At 45.0% G+C, this 22655-nt stretch overlaps 1 protein-coding gene across 3 annotated transcripts in view; it reads left to right on the top strand.

The window, feature by feature from the left end:
- SLC37A2 (solute carrier family 37 member 2) overlaps positions 1 to 22655 on the top strand; it is a 497972-nt gene that overhangs the window by 150081 nt on the left and 325236 nt on the right. For all 3 annotated transcript variants that reach the window (XM_069614558.1, XM_069614557.1, XM_069614559.1), the window contains exon 2: positions 5615 to 5696. In XM_069614558.1, the coding sequence (XP_069470659.1) occupies positions 5615 to 5696 (82 nt within the window). The remainder of the gene's footprint in view (positions 1 to 5614; positions 5697 to 22655) is intronic.

Genomic DNA, 22655 nt, shown 5'->3' with positions numbered 1-22655 from the left:
ATCAATGCACCCTTAAGGTAGGCTTGTCTTGTTAACTAGGCTGTATGAGTCCTAATTTGAGGGCAAGTGGATGATTTTTTTTATTATTTTGTTTGTCAAGGCCATTTCTGACCAAACCGCCCGCAACAAAAAGCTCTTCATGCCTGCAGAACTCGATTTGCAAAAGTGTGTTATAAAGGCAGTTGGTAATGCTAGCAATCCTTGCAGAAGGAGGCTCTAGCTCATCAAGTAAGTGACAGGTGCAGTAACTGAATTCCCTCCACCCATCTGCCTTTGTGTAGGGTCCGGGCCACAGGGGTACACTCCGATGTCTCTACCCTCGAATCTGCTTCTAGGCCTTGCCTGATTCAAATAATCCTGGTCGATAAGCGACTTGTGCTCTGAACCTTTATGGTTCCAGCATGTTCCTGGTAGTGAGGTGCTCTGAAGAATCCAGATGGTAACTTCCACCCCTCAAATCTCCTAAAAGAATAACTTTGGCTAAAGAACCTGGTCAATACTCCCTAAATTGCCTGCAGCACAAACACTCAATAATATTAATGTAATATTTTAAAGAAGTGTCAAATGAAAAGGGCTTGCGTGTTCTTGAATGTTCTCAGTATCCCTTTTAGCTTTCAGGGCACGGGACCATGCATGCAAATTTGCTCGCCCCAACTCTTTTTAACCAAGATACTGCTCATGGGAACCCAGCACAATCCCACCTATCATGGTGCTTTCTGCTAGTCTACCAAGTGGACCCTCCAAAAGCCATCATGGTCGAACAGTCTGTGGTCAGATGCACCAGCGGGATGTTGCTTGTGCACTAAACGTGGTGCAAAAGTGTTCATAAAGATGATTTTTGACTTGCTTCTCCTGAGGTCCCAGGTGGATGGATGAATCATCATCACTCGGCACAGAACATCTTCCCAAAGAAAAGAGTACCCAAGCTGCACTGATTTTTGTCCTTGGGTTGTACAGCTTTTATGTTAAAGATGGTGGGAGGACGCCCAAGTGTAAAAGGAAGATGCTTATATCAAGCACTTTACAATATCACAGTGAGATGCTCCTTGTAGCTATCTACTACTACCCTACATTGGGCACACTAAATGGCCACCTCTGCCTTGCTCTCTGGACATCCTTACTTGAACACTGACCTTAAGACATACTTATGCAATATCATTCTCCAAATTGATCCTGGATGTCAACAAAATAGTTGCTGTTTTGAAGATGATGGACACCATAGAGCTCTACATCAGCTGAATGAATTGGGTCAACTAAATGGTCATCAACAGTTGCCATTTTGCTCTCTGATCATTTGTAATTTCACTCATTAGATGTCCACATGTCCCGTCGGGCTAATGAGCATGCATCCAACGTTGTAGCTATTTATCAATAAACAAGCCTTCCCGCCATTCACACATCTGACTCTTTCATGGCCGCTCCTGATCAACTTTTATTGTATCTACTGGTGGCCTTCACACCAACTACCATTGAATGCAAAGACTTTAGAGGTCTCCCCTCAAAATTCTGGACTTCCTAACCAACACGAAGCATAGTTTCCTGCCTCTTACACCACTGCGACTCGAACAAGGAATGTCCCATAGGTTCCATCATGAGTCAGCAACCTTGCAGAATAAGACCCGCCTTTTATCACAGCATTTACAGCAGCAAAGACCACACTGCCATTCGTCAGTCACCTCTACCCACCTCCATAGTTATTTTTGAGTGGGTGCACTTCACAATACACTAGTCTCATCAAAAATGCCTCCTGAATTTGCGACTTGATAACAAAACACATTCAATTGACCAGGAGGTGTGGAAGCTGGTCGAAGAACTCTTACACAGAACTTTACAGATCTTTCTAACCGGGCACAGAGGGCAAAGGGTATGAGGAAGCCTTCATGTGAATGAATGTCTTTCAAAACGATATAGGGGTGGTTGTTTGACTTATTTCAATACCTCATTGTTAGCAAAAACGTTTATTCCAAAATGTAAACATGTCTATAACAAACATAGGTACATATTTCAAGTACAACTAAATGTCTGTGTTCTTCATCGCAATTTCATAACGAAAGGCTAAAGTTAAATGGTTAACACATTTCATAACTATGAAGTCTATTTGTTTTATCAGCCCTACCAATTCCTTTGCCTGCTTCCAGGGTGACAAACTCTCTGCACCAAAAAATGCCACAACTTACCAACCAACTTTTTTCAGCTCCATCCATTCATTCCACTTGCTCTAAATGTGTCTTGGTTCTTTGTACGCTAAAGCTGAGATGTTAGCTTTGTCAACACCTACTGTCACAGCGCCTGTGTGGATATGGAAAGCCTTGACTTCTCGAATATTCAACAAACTAACCCATGTGGTCAGTGACCATATTGGCCTTCTTTTTTCACTAATCCGTTGAACACTGGATCACAGGTTAGCATCCTTTGGCTGTTCAGATGTTTTAAACTACAACTCCCATCTGCCCTAGCCAGCATAGTCCACGGTGAGAGATCATGGGAATCCTTGTCTAAAACATCTGGAGAGGGACAGGTTGCATCTGGAGATGAACAACTAAAAGCCTCTTGTGAATGGATCACCATAATCACATTGTTCATCTGAAGAATTGTTCCCACCCAAAGCCTTCTGAAAATAGGTACTGTAACCAAATGCATCTGCACACCTTCACGCAAGCAGGTATGGCAAAATAAGACCACATTCTGGTGAGCCCTTTGGATAGCCTTGCTCCACTACAAAGGTCACTGTCGATAAACCTACTGCTTACATCAACTCCCCAAACCTACTTCATGCATCCAATCCTAGACATAAGAAAGAAAACTACTGGCTCATGAAAAACCTATGCCACCTAAAATATAAGGATGGGGTTATCGAACAACTATGGTCCCTATCGCACATTTCATCACACCCCCTCTGAGTTCTGCACTTATCTTGGCTACAATGTTGCTGGCATTAGGTCAGATAATCATTTCTAGACCCACATTGTGGGTTCTGAGAACTCAGTTGTTTCATATTTAAAAGAGCTGATGATGGGGACTCGAGTAGCTCAAAACCCCTGACCCTTCTTTCAAGCTCTGAATCTGTTCCTCACTGATTACGATGACTGCGGTGAGGCTAACGTCAGACCTGATTACCCACCCAAGGGCATAGTTTGCCCCCCCCCCCAGAGGCACTCTGTGAAATGCCCCCTCTTAGTGTTCAACTTTGTTTATGAATGTGCCTTTGGAAAGATCTTTGCTTGCTCAGGGAATTACATTCTCCAATCGATGTGCAACATTGTTTTCATCAACCTTGCCCCCCGCCAGCCCCACAGCTCTTTTATACCCCCCCTTGCAAATCAAACCTTAATTGTATTTGGCCTCTCTTCTGACCATGTACTTCAGGCCTTGACATGCAACACTCAGGCAACGTCTGGAACAGCAATCTGAGTATTCTAGCCTTCTGGTCCATTACTACCACACATTGCAAAGGCGCTAGAAACGGTTTCCAAATCTTCTCTCAGTTGGTAATTCAGTTATTAGGGTAGTTATTGAGCGTGGATCCAGCTTAAGGAAGCAAGAGAGCACTTCCCTCATACATGGTGCAGGAAGTAGATCACGAGGGATCAATGCAAGGGAGTGGGGATCTGACAATGGGTGAGGGTGGGCAATCGGGTAGCAAGAGATCTACAAGCAATCAGGAGATGAAACCGGGAGGAGCAGATCTCCCAGTCTCAGATTAGGCGGTGAGTGCAGGGAGGTGGTGGGGGGGGGAGACCTAGGTGTTAAGCGGGAGCCTTCTTTAAAGTAAGGGCTCTTGATCTTCGTTCCTGAAATAATCCCTTGTAAGGGACCCCCAACCTGGATTCCGTCCATGACCGGGCAAAACATCAGTCCCAAGGAACATAAAGATCTGGTGATCAAAGAAAGGTATGCAGACTAATGCTACAGGACCTTTCTTTCTGCATTGAACAGCAGTGACCGCGAAGTGCTGCCTGCATGCAGCAGATAGAGGAGTTAAAACCTTTCATGTAAGTGGGTTGCATGATTTTTGCAAACCCATACCCAAGAAGTTAAGAAGGGATCCACACTCGAGATCCCTCGACGCATTTGGGGAACCTTTAAGAGCTTCCCTCCGATGGATCCTCTTCCAGATCTTAAGGGCACTGCTCCCCCCCCCTCACTGCAGCCCACAGTGTAGTTTCCATGGCAATGCTGCTGATACAGGCTCATCTCAAACTGGAAGGGGGATCGTCAATGCTTGGGCCATTTCCATGGGAGCAAACACACTGGTTTGACCTTAATTGGCATAAATCGGAGATTCCAATTCTGGGTCCAGTAGGTCCACTATCTCCCACTTAGTGCAGCCCCTGTGATCCACCTCAAATGTTCATCCAGAAAGTCAGATATTGGATTGATATTTCACAACTCCTCCAGTAAACCAGTGGCTACCAAAGGCAGGCGAGAGTCTCTTCCAAAGTGGCCATGTTGAAATGTGTTTGCTTTTTTCTTTCACCTTTATTTAATGCTCACTGATGTTAGTGGCATGCCTAGCAGCTGCACAGACGGCCGGGCACTAATAGGGTTTTTGCCCCAGAGCCATGGGGCAATACAATATTCTGATGCTTGAGCTCTCCTTCTGCCTACTCACTGTGCTCAGGCTCATGCTTTGGCATATCGCCTGCAGTCTCGGGCAATATTTATTATCGATATTCTCGTTACTCTGTACCACATACTAGAAAGAACCTTTTTTTCGCCACCGTAATTAGAGCCAGGTATTTCACCTTTTTAACGTTGTTGAGAACCTCTTGGTTATTGCAAAATGAGGATATGTATCTGCATGTATATTTTCTAAATGTAGTTCTTAGTTAGCCTTTTGGATGGAGTAGAGAGGGTCTTTATCGAAGGATAATGGCCCAAACCCAAGCTATTCCCCGAGGCAAAGCCGAGGGCCATAGGTTTGGAAAGGGTCGTTATCCCAAGCTAAAATGATCCTTCCCGAGAACTACAAGGCTATTCTTACATAGGGGTAATACAAATATAGGTTTTGGAGTTGTGGTTGTTAAGTAAACAAATAATTTAAAATTGAGTAAATGTACGCATTTTGAAGTATTTAAGTAAAAAGCTCATCTTTTTGTATAAGGTATGCATTTGAATCGTAAGCTTGTTTGAGCTGGAATGGGTTTGACATGACCATGCATTAAGTGTGACGTAAGTGAATGATTTCTGTATACGAAAGTGCACAAATTGTGTCATGCCGTAGGTGTCACTTTGGTAAATTGGTTGTTGCAATGCCTTGTTGAAAGACATTCTGTTGGGAAATTGCACTGCATTCAAGAAACAGCAACTCGGTGCTTGGTTTCCCCCATCTGCTCCTGAAGTCAATATTTTGACTAGAGTCCACACTTAGTTATTGAATGCACTCCAAGCATTCTGTTTGGCTGTGAGAAGCCCCCACCATGTGCTAATTGCCATTGAAGCAAAGGATTTTGTGGTTCTGTAGGACTCCATGTACCATGTTGCCTGCTCGTAGCTACATTAACCCACTATATTGTAATGTAAGCGCACACATTTGTAAATTAAGAGCCATTTGTCTTGTCTTGTTCTAGTATTGTGTTCACCTAATAATCTCTCCCATATATCTGTTTTGCAGGTATCGTGGTCTTATCCTTGTGCTGACATTTTTGTTTTACGCGGCTTTTCACCTCTCGCGAAAGCCAATCAGCATTGTGAAGGTATGTACTGTGGAATATTCTGTCGCTACAGTTCTGCTAATGTTGATGTTTTTGGGATGAGGTCCCATTTGGGATTTGTGGAAATGTAACAGTCTTAATAGTGAAACCAATAATCCTATAGAACTTGCTACCACAGGTTTGCTGCTTTGAAGTCCTATAAAGTGCATTGCTATTATCCGTAATCCGTGTATCCAGCTGAGCATTCTGCCAGGCTGACCGCACCCTGCTTGAGCAGATAGCCTACTGAACTACCTTCAGTGAGTATGATAAGAGCATGCTATTTGTCCAGAACAAATTGTACACTGAAAAGGGGCTTCGTTGATGTGAATCCTAGGGACGCAGGGCAGCAAGGATGTGTACAGGAGTGTCCTAGGTATTGCCCTCTTGTTAAAGTAGTACCACTCAAAGACAATGGTAACTCAATTTTTTAATAATGTATTTATTCCATTTGGTTACACGCCCAAACCCTTCGGTATCACGGCATAAATTACATACAGCTTAGTGAGCTTAATTGGTTACATATGTCATGGGTAAGTCTTTTGGGTATCTTGGTTGTTACATTTTGGACAGGTACATGCATTCATAGGGTTGCCTGCATTTTGGACAGGTGCATACATGCATCTTAGGTGAAAAATCCCTATAGCATTATGTACAGTTGCACAGATTGAGAGAGGAGGGGTGTCAGTGGAGTAACTTTGCTGAAAATGTTGGGGGGGCATGACCTCTGAAAAAAGGTTCCCCAGCCAAATTAATGGGGACAAAATAGTGTGCCATGAAAGTTGGGGGGTGGGGGTACAAACACCCCTGTCCCCCCCTCTAAAATTACGCCCGCGAGGGGTGTGTCCACGTAGAGGTGTGGAGTAGGAGCAAAAGTGGGGGTAGTAGGGGTATTCTTAAGCTGTTAGTGCTTATTGAACAGCCATGCTTTTAGCGCCTTTTTGAATTTCGGGAAGGAGGTTTCGTTGCGAAGGTGGGCGGGGAGTGAGTTCCAGATACGGGGTGCTGCTATAGGGAGGTTGTGAAGCGTGGGATGTGGAGCTGTGCTGGCGCTGGATCAGTGTGTTCTGGCCATGGTTTTGTGAGAAACGCTTTGGCTGAGGTAAATGGGGGCGTTGTCTGTGATGCATTTATGGGTGATGGTAAGGGTTTTGTGGAGAATTCTAGCTTGTACTGGGAGCCAGTGGGCATCTCTTCTTTGTTGGGAAATGTGTTCTCTTTTGTTAAAGCCTCGAGCAGCTCTGAGAGCTTTGTTTTGAAGGAGTTGCAGTTTATTTAGATTCTATTTTGAGGTGCCTAATAGGACATTACAGTAGTCTCATTTTGTTAGGATGAGGGCTCTGGCGAGTGTGATGCAGTTTTCAGCGGAGAGGAGAGGTCTGTTTAGAGTGATGAGTTTAGCAGTATATGCCGTGCAGGAGGCAAGTGCGCTAATATGATTGTTCATGGTAAGGCTTGAATAAATGTGAACTCCTAAGGTTTTGACTTTACGGGAGATGGGGATAGGAGTGCCGTCTATCATTTTGGAAGAGTAGTCTGGCTGGAATTTGCTGAGTCTGGCTGGGGAGCTGACTATAAGGATCTTAGTTTTTTTTCTCCAGTGAAACAGAGAATGTTAGCCATCCAGTTTTGGATGAGGGAGTACATTTTGTTAATGGAAGTTGTGTCCTGTTTGAGATCGCCTATGATGAGTATTTGTGTGTTTTCGGCAAAGTTAGTATAGATGACTCCCATGGCGTCTAGTGCCGCAAAGAGTAGTTTTGTGTAGGCGTTGTAAAGGGTGTGGGAGAGGCACGATTCTTGTGGTACTCCTAAAGGTACTGGGATGGGTCGACTGCCTCGTCGCCTAGGGTGACTCTTGAAGTGCGGTCAGAAAGGAAAGATTTTATCCATGTGGTGGCTTTCATAGAGAAATGAAAATTGGTGGTTAGAGTTTGGCATAGTTTGTCGTGGTCGACTAAATCGCAGGCCGCTGAGAGGTCTAGTAGAAGTAAGATGCATAGTTTACCTGAGTCTCTGATCTAGTCCATTTGGATTTTTAGGTCCAGGAGGGCAGTCTCAGTGCTGTGTGTAGGGCGGAATCCTGATTGTCTAACAGGTGGTTTTGTTCTAGGTGGGTTTGTACTTGGGTGTTAAGACTGATTTCCTATACTTTGGCCTGGTGGACAGATGTATAGAAGGCCAACCTATATTGTGACAGGAACAACTCTGGGAAGCTGTAGCCAAACCAGTTTAAGGGAGCAGTGACAGGCGGTCTAGGCTAAGATATTCAGAGGGGTGAGAATGTAAAGGGTCCACAATGAGGTCACACAATGGCAGTCACAAATTACACTTAGACAGGATCTATAAAAATAGTTATTTAATTATGGCCAAACACACTATAAGAAAAATTAATACAAGCAGGTAGATTTACAACCAATACCATTAAACTAAAATGCATATATACAGTCACAGGTTCAAGTGCATAACACAAATCAAAATACTCCTGCAAGGGAATGAATAGGTGAGTATTACACACAAAAAGGTACACCAAGATGATCCCTAACTAATATTGTCCAACCCCAAGTTGCCTGGGGCCTTGTGCCCTACTTTTCAGGATACAAAGACACAGCACTCAGGAGGCATGAGAAAATATGGGGAGGGTCTCTGGGGTCCCGTGATGGATTCTTAGAGCCAGGGTTAGAGCCAGTGTTCAAGATAGTGTCCAAAATTACCCCCAACAGTTAGAAGTCTTGCCAACGCAAGTATTGGGAAAGCCAGTAGTTTTTAGATAAAGGATATTATAAGTCCATTGACTTTCAATGGGATTGTAGGGGTATGTTAAAAGCTCAGTAACTTACCCCCCCTCACTCCAAATCTTGGTGGTTTTTATGCTGGGCACCGAGTAGGCTTTGGGAATGGATGGTCCCTCCACTCCTGGGGTCGTAGCACTTTCGTAGGCCTACTGGAGATCACGAGACACAGGGCTCCACCAGGACTGCAGCAGAAGTTGGTTGCCAGGCCACCACCTTCAGACAGGCTACATGTTTCTTTGCGGGTCTTCTCAGCTGGACGGATTCTTAGCTCTTTCAGGTTCTTCCAGGATCTCGGAGAAATGCATGCAGGGGCCCTCTTCTTTCTTATCCTAAAAGCCAGGCAGGAGTCGAAACTCCCACTAGCCAATGGCAGAACTAGCCCACACACACCCCACAGTGGTCCAGTCAGGACCACTGGCGGGAACAGTCATGCATACCACTCAGACACACAGATACCAGGATGTGTATTGGGGTCAGACTGACCCAGCCCACATCCTGCCTGCAAGCACACCAAACCCTCCAGTAGCCCACCAAAAGCTCCTGCTTTCCCAGGCACAGGAAGTCCTTATAAGGCTCTTTCTGGCCTCTGAGGCCAGGAAGAAGGCTAAACAATAAGATGCAAAAAGAATGGATGTAAAACCTCATGGCATGGCCATGTATGGCCAGTAGCCACAGTAAGTAGCCAAACGTGGTAAAGCTAAAACGAAATTCCCCAAAAATTGGGGAAAAGTCACTGCTGCCACCAGCCCATCTTTTAAGCACATCAGAATAATCAAAAAATAATTTGAGTGTAAGTCTAGGGCAAAACAAAAATGAACCCCATTGCACTGCAGTGTAAGCTGCTGTGTGCAATGATAAAGTTACCACATGTGATACAAAAGTAATCACAAGTAGCAACACAGTCACAAGACTAAGGGAAACACTGTTTCCCATTACTGATAGCCTTAAGAACATATCAGTTTCCCCATGACATGTGAGCAAAGGCCAGTACAGTGAAGCTGAAGGCTTCACTGTACTGCAAAAAGTACAGGTCAGATTGAAAAATAAAAGCCAAAAGTTTGGGGGTTCCATAAAGATGGAAGGAAAGGTGCAGTAAAGAGAATCTTTCCTAGCGGGTATATACTAATTTGTCGATTATTTTCAAGAGAAAAGGCACTGTGGAAATGGGTCTGTAGTTCGTGGGGATTTCCGGATCTAAAGTAGGTTTTTTAAGAAGGGGTGTAACCCATGCTACTTTGATGGAGGCTGGTATTTCAATAGTGTTGAAGGACGTGTTCACAAATTTGGTGATGATAGGTGCTAGTGTGTTGGCGCAGTCTTTCACTATTTTTGCTGGGAAACCGTCACCTTTCCAGTTAATGGCTTTAGGGCTGCTATAGTTTTGAGGACTTGGTGGTTAGTATCTTGGGCGAAGTGGAATTCAGGTACATTGGATATAGTATTTGTGCCCGAGGGATGAGGAGAAATGGCTGTGAGTTCTGAAATTGTTTTGCGACACTATTTTGAATTGGAGTGGATTTACTTTAGTGGACAATGCATCCTGGATGGTGGTGCACTAGGCTTTGCTTGTGTTGGTGGGGTCGGAGGGAGGTATGGGGGATTCTAATTCTCTAATGATCGAAAAAAGTTTGTTAATGTTCGCTGCTGCATTAGAGATGCGTTTATTAAATGATTCAGATTTGTGGACGAGTACGCTACTTTTATATTCAGATATTTGTTGGAGTTTGGTTTGTAGTTCAGGGGAGTGGTTTTTTCTTAAGTGTTCTAGGGCTCTTTTTTTTTTTTTTTTTCTTTTTTTCTTCTAAGTTCTATGGTTCATCATTGAACCAGGGCGAACTACGTTTAGGTTTGGGTTGCTTAGTTTGCAGTGGGGCTACTACATCTATGGCGCTTTTTAGGTATTGGTGGTAATAATCTGATATGCTAGCTGGGGTGGTGCTTTGCTTTGAGGTGGTTTGGCATTTATCAGATTATGTAATAGGGGTTTGAGATTCTAAGGGGTGAGTTTGCGCAATTTCCTGACCTGTATGGGTGCTGGATTGCATGTTTTGCTTGTTGGGTCCTTGTCCAAGTTCATGTTGAATTTGATAAGGTAGTGGCCTGTCCATTGCATAATGAAGCTGTCGACTATGGTTACTGCAGTGTTTATTGTGAGTATCCAATCGAGGAATCTGCTTTTGGAATGGGTGGGGCATTAACAATTTGAGTGAATTGCATCTCTTGGTAGGAGCTGTGGCAAGCTGTTGCTTTACTATCCAGAGGGTCGTTGTAGCCTAGATTAAAGTCTCCTAGGATGATGTATTTAGTTTTGGGTTTGAGGAGTGGTGTGACTAAGAGGGGTAGGTCTATGTCTGGAGTACTTGAAGCGTTCAGCGCTCTGTAGATTATTAAAATGTTAATGGTGGTTTTAGGGTTGATGGCTAACTCAAGTGAGAGGAGTTTGTAACCTGTAAGTGGCTCCATTTTGCATTCACTGAACTGTAATGTGGTCTTGTGGATGATTGCCACTCCACCACCTATGCCTGCTAGGCGATCTGCTCTTAGAGTATATTCAGAGGGGACGGCTAGAATGATTTGAGGACCTGAGCCTGAGTGAAGCCATGTTTCAGTAAGTACTAAGAAGTCTAGTTTGAGTTCTAGAATGCGGTCTTGTAGATCGATGGAATGGGCTCCGAGGGACCAGACATTAAGTTAGGCTCTTAGTATTGGCATTAATCATTCCACATAGTTGCTTAGCATCTGGCTGACATGCGAAGCCCCATAGTGCGCTGCAGTTACTTCTAGGCTACGTCTATGTCTAGGCTACTTTATTCTGCACCTACACCCAGCAAGTACCAACATAAATCTGTCTTCTTCCTGTGATTGACAGTGATAGTGTTCTAGATGGCTCAAGAGTGTCATGGACGTGGGCCTAGTCTTTGTTCTGGTTTTCTCCACGCTCAAATCTTTCTTTCATAAACTTCTTCATTGGCAGGTTTTTAAGACACGAAGACCATCAAGCAAGTCTCTTGCCAGGCAATTTATTTCATGATCCTTGCTTACCAGGCAGTCCCTTGCAGAACACTATCGGATGCTGGTTCTGCTTCATAATTTAGCTACAGCATGTTCAGAAATGTGCCCCAGGCTGGTGGCTGTGCATTTGGTGGCATTGTGAACACGGGGGCCCATATAATCCAATCTGTGTTGCAAACGATCCATGCCTTCAATTCTCAGCCCCCAATTTCTTCAGTACAAGGATGGTTATCATGTTAAAAGCATGTGGCATTTTAAATACTACTTGTTTTTAAAATAGTACCTGATTAGGAGCCCAGAATCCCTCTGAGTATTTGGCATTGGGTGCTTGCAAATGATTGCCCAGGATAAATTACCTGGTGAACCCCATACAATATTTTCTAGTTGCCACATGAAGTAAATATCATGTGCAAATCTTAATTGGGTGCTATTTGAAAACACGTGAGCTTTAAAATACCACCTGTTTTATCATTAGCACCATATTCCCAACCAACCCCTTAATGGGGAAAAGAATGTGGACAACTTAAGTCTAAATGTACTAAGGGCCTTATTATAATTTTAGCACTACCACTTGCGGTAATCGGAAAGGCCATGTGTCACCCTTCCTCTATCCCCCATTTTGGAGTACCATTGAACTTCGAGGGGCAACGCCATATCGCCTGCGGCATTACTGCATGCATTTGTTCTTTGTGTGGAGGACATTTTTATGAAGCCCTGAATTTGACGGGTTGATAAAACATATGGACCCTCATTACGACTATGGCAGAGCAGTAAAAAAGTGGCAGTAACTGAATTACCAGCACTTTTACCGCTCTGCCATAGTCTGGCCTCTGAGTGAGGAATTTACCTCCAGCATAATGCTGAAGGGAAATACTCCAACTTTTTGCCGCGCAATTGGAGGAATTACTCCTGGCGAAATTAGAGCCAGCGGTAATTCTGCTGAAATCCCCATGGAATCCTATGGACTTCATGAATTGGGGATTTACTCTGCCTACCACAACCACTTGTAATCCTGTGGTATATCCACCGGACCAAGTGGCGGTAATGGTAATTCCATTTGGCAGTATTCTGGTGGATTTGCCACAGAAATACCACCAAACACTTAATGAGGGCCCATGCTATTCCAAAATACTGGATTTGTTTTCCGCTACCGCCACATTTTTAATGAGGCCTTGAGGGATTTAGCAGCTAAAGCTGGTGCCTGCAGCACTCCTCTACCTGGTTCTAAAACCAGTTCTGCTTCTTGCCCGTCACCCCACGTCATGTGTGTATTTTTTTTTGTTGGTTTTTTTTGGTTTTTTTTTTAACTTTGAAAAATGTTCATATTAAGATGATTCAGGAGTAAGAGTATCTAACTGAAATAAGGGAAAGGAAAACATTGCACTGAGTAAGGAGAGGTTAAAACACAAGCAACTGCAAATAGCCACGCTTTTATATTCAGAAAGAGGGTACATGATTAATAACCAGTGAGTATACACATGTTCATACTATCGAATCGGAAAAAGCTCCTTTGTCAACAGGAGCTTCTCTTCAATTTGTATAGTGTAAAATGATTTTTTTTTTCTCGCCCCTTTTTAAATCAATAAAAAAAAAATAGAACGACCTACCCTGATGCCTCATTCGTGTGATTTGGGTTTTGTATTTGTGAAGCGCTCTGACGCAGTTCAGTGCCTCATGGCACTGATGCTAGTGGGTTAGTGTTGATGGATTGAAGGTTGGGCCTCCTGAGTTTTATTAGTTCGTATCCTTCATTAACTTTATCTCAAGAGCTGTTATCAGTTATGAGGTCCCTTAAAGTCCCACTTTGGATTTCAATAAGTAATCGCAGGCTTACCAAACCCACACATTGTGACGTGGACCCCTCTTTGGACTAGGCGGTTACAGAGCCCTTGGTAAGCCTCAACCTTCACCCATGGCTTTACAATGATCCCAAAGGCAGCTCGGAGAGGCCTCATCGTCTAATTGAATTAGCATCAGCAAAGCATCTTCCTTGGAGCCCTCGCTCATGGGATTAGAATTCTCATCTTTATTGCTCTCTTGTAGCCCTCAAGGATTGAATAAAGGAGCGGCTAGAAGCCCCGGCCCACTGCACACTTGGGCATGCAAGTAGTGAAATGCCTGCTCTTAGGGGACCTCTTCGATGTGGGTTTGACTTGGATGTGAGCTGACAATTATATTTCACTAAGTAGTAAATACATTCCGGTTCATTTCAATGGCTGCATTTTTCAGCTAACATTTCATTTTCACATTTTGTTAAACCACCTTTAAAGGCCTGACATTCGAAAGTGACTTTACAATATAATCCCAGTGATGGCCATGATATTCAAGCTGTGATCATGGGAAACTGCTAGAGAGAGATGGACACAGGATACTGATAGCCAAGGATGTCCGCATTCCCAGCAAGGGCCTTTAAAACACAAGGAATGCCCTGTTGGCAATCCTTGTGGTGAAACTGAACTTGGATGCCAGAACGAAAACAATGTAATCCAAAGCTCCCTGTTGTTCAGTCTGTCCCCCCCCCCGCCCCAGCCCCCACCCCCCTCCGTCCGCCCCCCATACCTGGCCCCAGCACACACTCGTTCATTTCTGCCGCTGTAATTTCTCTCCATGTCCTGAGTAGTTGGGTGCATCGTACCTTGGCCGTGTTCTGGATTGCTGCCCGTTGGATTTTGCCACTGGTGAAAGTCTTCGATAGATCGTTTCTGGTGACTAAGAACATTTTGTTCCAAGCTTTGATGAATTTGTGTGTCGATAAGGGATCTCGTGTAACTAAGGTAGAAAACAAACCTTGCAAACTCAACAACCTTGGAACGCCTTCAGTGAAACTCCTGGGATTGCAATAAAGCGGTGGCATGTTCTCTCCACCTCCTTGTAGTGTTGCAGCAGTGGATTTAGACTCCTGTCCAATGCATGCAAGCACTGCTGTGACTCACTGCGAGGTGTGAAGTGAGTTGGAGATGTATGTATCCGTATGAGTACATAACAGTGCTTCGTGCCATGTCCTGTGCCTCCCATGTCCATGCTTGACAGAGGTTCACTGCCTTGGGGAAGGTGAAATCTGAAGTGGGTTAGACTACACAGCTGGGAGGCTGCTGGAGAATTAGCACCTTGTAAGACGCACATAAAAAAAGGTAGCAGGCGCCGCTCTCTCGAAAAGAACACGGCATGATACCCTGTTCAGTGGTTATTAACCACTTTGAGAGTTCAGTCATCTGCTTTTTGCTCACTGTACCTTTCACAGATGAGAAATACCGATTTGCATATCAGTCTTTGTCCCACCCACATGGGCAGTCCAGCACCGAAATGCTATGGCAATTCCTCTCTGAACAAGAGTACCAACAGCAACCCCATACCCGTGTTTCAGCCTAGTTGGGCCTCATCAGTGAGGTGGAGCTGTGCCTCTCTGTGCACAGTGAGCAGGGTGTCCACGCCTGGTTGCCCCCAGGTCATAGCATTTCGGTGCTGGACGGCCCATGTGGGCGGGACAAAGACTGATATGCAAATGAATATCATTTCCCATCTGTGAAAGGTACAGAGAGTAAAAGCAGTGGCTGCGAACTCTCAAAGTGGCTAAAAACTGCTGAACAGGTTATCATGCCGTGTTCTTTCGAGAGGGTGGCGCCTGCTGCCTTTTTTGTAACCTTGTAAGACACTCCCAATTCTTTACTTGGTGCCTCAAGGAGGTAGCGGGGGTGCTGTGTCCCGACATCTTTGCTTCTGTGATTAGACAAGCTGCAGAGTACAGCAATGTTTTCACATGAAGGAAAATGGATTTAGTCTTGCCTACCAGCATGGCCTTCACGGATCAAAATTAGGGTTGGATACCCAGGAGCTGCTTTTAGCTCCTGCTTATCCAGTATTAGTAACTAGAAGCTACCACTGGGGAACTAAGAGCTAGTACATAGCATACTGCAAATCTAACTTCCACATAAAACACAATTATTTATTATTCCTTATGGTGTAGATTTCACATGGATGTGTGCTAATGCTTGTTTATAGATTGTCTCAAATGCACAGAGTGAAATTGACATAAGTGTGTTTCTTCAGCATCAGCTGTCCTGGAGAGCCAAAAGTAGCTTTTGGTAGCTGTTCTTGTCAAGCTAACGAGGATCTAGGCAGGACCTAAATAGCTCCCAGCTTTCCTCAATTTCGAACCTTGGACCATGTCTCCATAAATGAGCAAAAGCACACACTGCCTTATATTTAAATAATCAAGGCTTTCACCTTTTTGTGTGCATCCTGCTACTGTTATCTCACCTGGGCATGGCAAATCAGAGTTACAGCACCAAAAGCAGCAACCTGTGCAGCTCATCACCAATCCAACAGGGATACAGGAACCAAAGACCGAGACAGGATTTATTACATAAAGCTCTGCCGAAATGGCCGGGAAATCGGTATAATATCCGTGCCCCAAAATTGTGCCTCTTCCCCCACGCTTTTACTCAATTAACCCAATACAGAAAAGTCAGTGTGATACTTTTTAGTGAGTTACATTAACAATAAACAGTACATCCTGGGGGCATGGCTTTTCAAGAACATCTGAGCTTGATGTAATACCGCTCGGCCCACCCACATGAGACCACTTCTCTTTGGGAAATTTCCTTCACGCCCACTAGTACTAAAACTCTGAACTCTGCTGTCACTGGTGGTTATTCCAGTTCTCAGGCAGCTGAACACACATTGTGATCTAATGTCCGGATAGTAGGTAGTGTGAAAAACCTGAGTGTTTCACTACTCCTGCCCCAGGGAAACAGTATTCAGGTGTCCAGGGAAGGGCCATCGCTGTTGCATCCCGACCATGGGGGTGGACAAGCGAGGGAGGATCACCTGGGTAGGGGCGTCCTTTGGTAAATCTGTCAGCGGAGAACGAAGCACAGAGACGCAGAGAGGTGAAAAGGCTGCAAAAAGCGTGTGTGATCAGTGTCTGCAAGGAGCCAGAAGTGGGTTTCTTGAGGAAACAAACTCCAAAGAGCAAGCCTGGTGTGGATGCTTGTTCCCTCCCCCGGGCATGCGAGAACTCCTGGGTGTGTTGGAGGGGAAGCAGAGAAGACCCTGACCTCGACAGGCAACAGGCGATAAAGAGAAACACAGCCGGTGAGTTCCAAGCAGAAGGGAACCTGGTTTGTGAAGGCTGCAAATGAAATACAATGTTGCAAAGTGAGGAGAAGTGTATGACCGGATACGCAATGAAGAAGAAAGCTTCAATTGCCCAATGTTGAAAGTGTGTGATGAGAAATTAAGTGACAGCGAGGCTGCATGTACGTTTAAATGAGATTGTGAATGTTTTATTTGTGGAATTAAGGGGAGGGTCCGAGACCCGTTGTGAGAATTGAGTGTCTGGGACCCACAACGTGAAAATTGTGAAGGGCCGTGCTGAGGGCACGACCAAGTGAAATATAGAGGAGCACGAACTGTACAGATGGCCTTAGTAACAGAGTGGTCCCCCACTGGACCAAGCACAATACTGTGCATTTGCGAAAGTCTCTGTCAGGTAAAACATTCAAAGATTGTTGAACTGTTGGGGAAGGGAACCCCATTGTGTGCCATTTTTCGTTGATGCCTAATCAGACGAGGGAAACCTGAGAAAACTGTTTTGAGAAATTAGTACCAAAGCAGGCGAGGAAAGCTTGAGCAAACTGTATGCTGATGAGCTGTGTGAATTCTGAGCCAGGCAAGGGAAGCTTGGAAGAACTGTGCCTCATTGAACTGTGTGAACTAACCACCCAAGCTGATAATGAATGTTTATTACAAAAGCTGGGGGAAGGGAGTGCTATTTAAATCCCTTGCCATCCTGACATTCTTTGACTCACTCTTTTGACCTAAACCCCGTTCACATTATCATTGTAGAATTAAGTGTGGGCAAGATGAGGTTTGGCATGGACTCCTTTATTATTTTGACAGACTGACTTGGACATTCTTTATTTTAATTTAATGGTCAAGACTACTCCCACTTTGGAGATGGGGCCAGATAGGAAGCCTCCCACCCCTATTAAAGTTAAATAAAGGTTCTCAAAACTTTTCATTTGTGTCTGTCTGCCTTCTGAAACCATGTCTACCCCATAGTAGGCATACCTGGGCATTGGACGATGACTTGCCTCATTCTTGCACTGCCTTGTGAGCACCCATTTGCTTGCCAGCCTATCTGTATTAGGTCTGCACAACCACCCCTTATCACAGCTGTGATTTCAATGTAGCTTCCACAATGGTGGCTGCTGTCCTGCATGGTCTCTATGGACCTGAACTAAAATGGCACCAGTTTCCAGTGTGTGTGGTACATTTACCAGCCCAAACAGAAGTTCCCTACACCACAAAACTGCATTTCAACATTGCACACAAAAATGGTGTCATGTTCTCGTTGGTACATGTGTGGCAAACTTGAACACTGCCACCCCAGAGAACGGCTGCATTTATTTTTGCTTCAAATCAAGGACAAGAAAATGCCCTACAGTCAATACGGCACTATGATGTGTTCTTCCTTTCATTTTAAACACCACAAAGTTTTGCTCCGTTAAACACATCCCTGTATGTGTATTTCATCTGATTGCCATCAAGTGAGGCAATACATTTCCAGAACGGCATTGTTTTCACTAATAAAGTCCATGAAGAGCAAAGAATGCTGTTTTCAGTCAACACGGTTTTGATTTCCTTTTGAAATAAACCAGTGCACTCAAATTACTGCAAAAGAAAGCGTGGTTCTTTCTTCTCTCGTGTCAATTACAAAGAAACTCTTTGCAGCATCTCTTTGTGTCCATGAACCTACAGTCTAATCTAAAAGCACTCCAGAAGGTTAATTAACAAGGAACTCTGTACGGCAGAAACCACATTTGTGAAATTGACCTGAAAAGGCAATAAATACACGTGTAGATCTGCTTTTGTACAGATCAGGAAAATGCTGTTTTAAAACTAAATGTTAGATGACACCCTGTGCTTGCACAGAAACATGGTTGTATATGTGTGGAGGGGCTGCAAAGCCCTGTAATTTATGCTGTGTCCCCACAAAATACTTCAATCAGCCTGGCTGAGGCCCAGGAATTCCAGTCAAACCAGTTTGGCTGGAAGGCTTACCTCCCACTTTCACACCTACAAGTGAACTGATTCTGCGAGGACATGTGCTGGGACTGACAGTGTGATCATTGCTGATTCTGCTAGACTAGCAGGCAGGACTGCCCAAAGAGACAAACGAAGGGAGTAAAGCGCAGTGTTGACCCAGAGGTGTGAATTCCTTCTACACCCCGTCCCAGCACACACTGTATGGCTTCAAAGGGTGTTATAAAACCCTTTGTGCAGATTGACCCAGGAGGAAGACAATTTGGCTGTTGGGGTTTTGCCAGACTGCCCACACAGTGACTCATCCAGTCCATTGATTTTTAAAACTGTTGTACATTAAGACATTTTTCCTAGTACAATGAATAAGCAATAATTCAATATTATGCCAGTATTTAGTGGGATTTTTTGGTTCAGCACAATGAGACCCTGTGCATGTGTCTGGCACTTAGTGAACTGGAATGGCAGGAAAAATACATTTTGGGGTGAATTATAAACGGCACAGACATGAAACCTGGTGAAAATATGCCAAATACTAGTGGGCATGTGTGTAGCTATTTGCAGAATTTTAAATAGTATGCTTTTCTTGAAAATAACTAAATTGCGCCAAAGGGTGTTGCAACCTCACACAGAGTTGGCAATCTGACTGTCCAATTCCCTGTCACATATGGAATCTGCATATCTGCTTTTTATGATGGTGACTAGTATGGATTTAAATTTTTGCTCCATAACTAATGTTGTCAAGAAATGGGTTTTGTGAACAAAGTCATAAATGCACACACATAAAATAATTTAATTTCCCCTGTACCAATCTGCCCGGGGGGGTGGAGGGAACACCAGTAGTCTGGCCCATCCTAGGATCGGAGTAACTCCAGAGTCCCCCCCCCCGCCCAGATTGTAAAATTCTAAGATGTCACTCTGGCTACTTAAGGGGGAGACAGGGAAACACAGGGATTCAAAACCCAAAAACCAGATGCAGAGGCAGCTGATTCCATCCAGGCAGAACCACCCATCCAGATCCAGGCAGACCACCCATCCAGATCCAAGCATACCCAAGCATCTGGGGATAAAGGAGGAAAGGCATCTGATCCCATCTAGGAGAGCCCAGTGACCAGAATGTGCCCAGTTTATCCCATTGAGAGCCCAGCTGTCCACAGTGACCAGACCTTCACCAGCTGATCCCATCCAGGAGAGCCTCGCTGTCCTAGTGACCAGATCTCTTGGCCCGCTGTACAGATATCTTGCTGGTGGTCCAAATTACCAAATTCAAGCTTACGTTGAATTGCATCACCAATCCCTAAAAAAAAATTTAAAAAAAAAAATGCATACCCCTCTTTTGAATCCTGCATCTCTTAGCAAATCCTATTGAAAATCCCAAATTGCCAGTATCATCTGTTTGCTTTTCCATAGAAGAATCTGTGTTAGTCTATGTCCGTTAGTGCATTCCTTTTCTAGTTCTTTCTGTTATCTGTGTAAGTCCCTAGTATCATTTTAAGTAAATCAATTAGTTTCCTCATTGTAAAATTCACATTCATTATTGTTGCCCTTCGAAAGTAACAATTTTGAGTGTGTTTACTAATTATAGCAATTAAAATATAGTTTTTACAGAACTAGTCATTGTGCTAACCAAACCGAAATTACCTGTGTATTGTGTTTTTCTCTAAACTCCGATTTGCATTTTTTTCCCCCATTTAAAAAAAAAAAAAAAAAACCCACACCATAATCCCATAAAGAGTAACCCTTTACCTCAGAATCCTATCTGTCACGTGCCTGTGTTTCTGATCCAGAAAACCGATTTTTGGATTTTGCCAGCTAAGCCCCTTTTCTTAGCTGCTTGTCACTTTAAAGCCTGTGTGACAATCGAATTGCCATTCTGCCACGTGTTTCTTTTGCATTCTGTTTTTCTTCCCAAAATCTATGTTCTTACCTTTGTTCACATTGCATTGGTGCCCTGATAGTAGTGTGTAAGCTTCCTTATCTTTTTTTTTTTTTAACTTGTTTATTTTTCGGTTGGCATACAGGAGAATGCATTAGCATGTCAGATCAACACTTTATCTCAGCATTTTTATACACTTATTTATACTCCAACACCCAACCCCACATCTTAGTCTCGGCCGTCTACCCTGGACTGTCTCTTTTCCAATAAGGTCCGATTCCTGACTCACTCGCTCCTGTCTCCTCCTACCTCGACTCGCCTTCCTCCTTCTCCCGGCTTACGTCCTCCAATCCTGGGTTTGGCTATCTTCCGGGGCCTGCTCCTCCTTCGGCTGAGACTGTTCTCTGTCCGCCGCCTGCTGGGCCTGTTGCACCAGGCGCGGTTTGTATGCCAGGGCCGGGAAGCGTAAGTCATAGTCTATCACCGGCGACCAAATGTTCGTGAAACGATGGAGGCGGCCTCCGTTTGCTGCCATAACTTTCTCCGCGATGAAGATGTCCCAGATTTTCAACCACCATAGCACCGTTAGGGGGCCTTCCGGAGTCTTCCATGTCCGGGCTATTGTGATTTTAGCGGCTAGGAGTAATTGTGTAATGAGGGCCGCGGATGCGCCCGCTTTCGGGTAGGTGTCTGGGATCGGGGTCCCCAGCAGTAGCCCAGAAGACCCTCACCACCGGGCATGACCACCACATGTGTAAGTAGGAGCCTGGCGAGCCGCACCGACGCCAGCACTGTGGGTCTAGCGACTGGTTGAAGTGGTGTAGTTGTAGCGGTGGGAAATACCATCTCATGAGCAGTTTATATGCACATTCTCGGTTGGTGATGCAGAACGACGATGAGTGTGTGCGGGCCCAGATATCGGCCCAGTCTTGATCCTGAATTGAGTGCCCTAGGTCCTTTTCCCACTGCGCCATATATGTCGCTCTATTGGACAGGAGGTTCTCCTGGAATAGTCGATGCAGCGTCGAAATCCGCCCTCAGGAGGGAGGGTCCGCTACTGTTAATTCCAAGGCATCCAGGGTCCGGGTGGCCGCCTCTCGCGTCTGGGGGTGTGTGCACCAGTGTCTGATTTGGCAGTATGAAACCTGTCTGACCCTGCTAGGTTGAACGTACTTTTGCATTGGGCGAATGTCAGCGGCTGTGTTCCCTCAAATAGTTGGCTTAGGGAGGTGAGGCCTCCGGCGATCCAATTCTTGAAGTTTGAGGGGTGAGCTCCCGGAGAGAACGCCGGATTGTGGAAGACTGGGGCTGAGGGGCCCAGAGCTCTCGGGATACCTCTGGATTTGCGGGCCCAATCCCACGCCTTCAGCGTTTGCTTGGTTCAGGATAGAATAGCTGGCCATGTCCGGCGCAGCGCGGTTGGGAGGTGTAGAAGAAAGCGTAATGGGTGGGTAATCGGGATTGCTCTATGTCCATCCATTTGGGGCGTCCTGACGTTATAGTCCAAGCCCTGGTATGCGCTATCTGTGCCGCCATTTGGTATTTTTGGAGGTCCGGGACCCCTAGGCCTCCCTGGTCCGGAGCACATAGCATTGTCTTCCGTGGAATGCGGGCCGCCTTCCTCCTCCATATGAATCCAAAAATCTTCCTTTGAAGTCTCTGTAGTTGGGGGCGAGGGACTATGATGGGGAGAGCTGAGCAGGTGAATAGGAATCGTGGCAACAGATTCATCTTACAGGCTGTGATACGACCTATTAGGGATATTTCTGCTTGTGCCAAGAGTCTAGGTCTTTTTCCAAAGTTTTCATCAGGGGCGGGAAGTTTATTCGATAGATGTCTCCCGGGTTAGCGGGGATCTGCACCCCGAGGTAGGGCATGGATGTGTCATTTAGCGGGACCGCGCACTGGGCACTGAAGGATGCCTTATCTCTCTGATTCAATCCTATCCCCAGAGCTGTCGATTTCGTCAAGTTAATGGCAAATCCGGACACCTTCCCGAATCTGTGGATTTCCGCTAGGGTCCACTTTGTCGAAAGCCTTGGTCGCGTCTAAGGCTAGCAGGGCGAGTTTCTTCGAGTCTTGTCTGGCTATCTCGATCAGGTTGAGGACTCTGCGCGTATTATCTGTGGTGGCTCTGTTTAAAATAAATCCCGTCTGGTCTGGGTTTATGATGTCCGGAAGAAGCCGGAAGAAGCCTCGCTAATCGGTTTGCCAAGACCTTCGAGTAGATATTCG

The sequence above is a fragment of the Ambystoma mexicanum genome, chromosome 9 (assembly GCF_040938575.1).
Source record: "Ambystoma mexicanum isolate Mex_15411 chromosome 9, UKY_AmexF1_1, whole genome shotgun sequence".
Classification (NCBI taxonomy): Eukaryota; Metazoa; Chordata; class Amphibia; order Caudata; family Ambystomatidae; genus Ambystoma; species Ambystoma mexicanum.
Note: the sequence above shows the minus strand (reverse complement) of the source record. Positions and strands in the feature narration are given on the sequence as shown.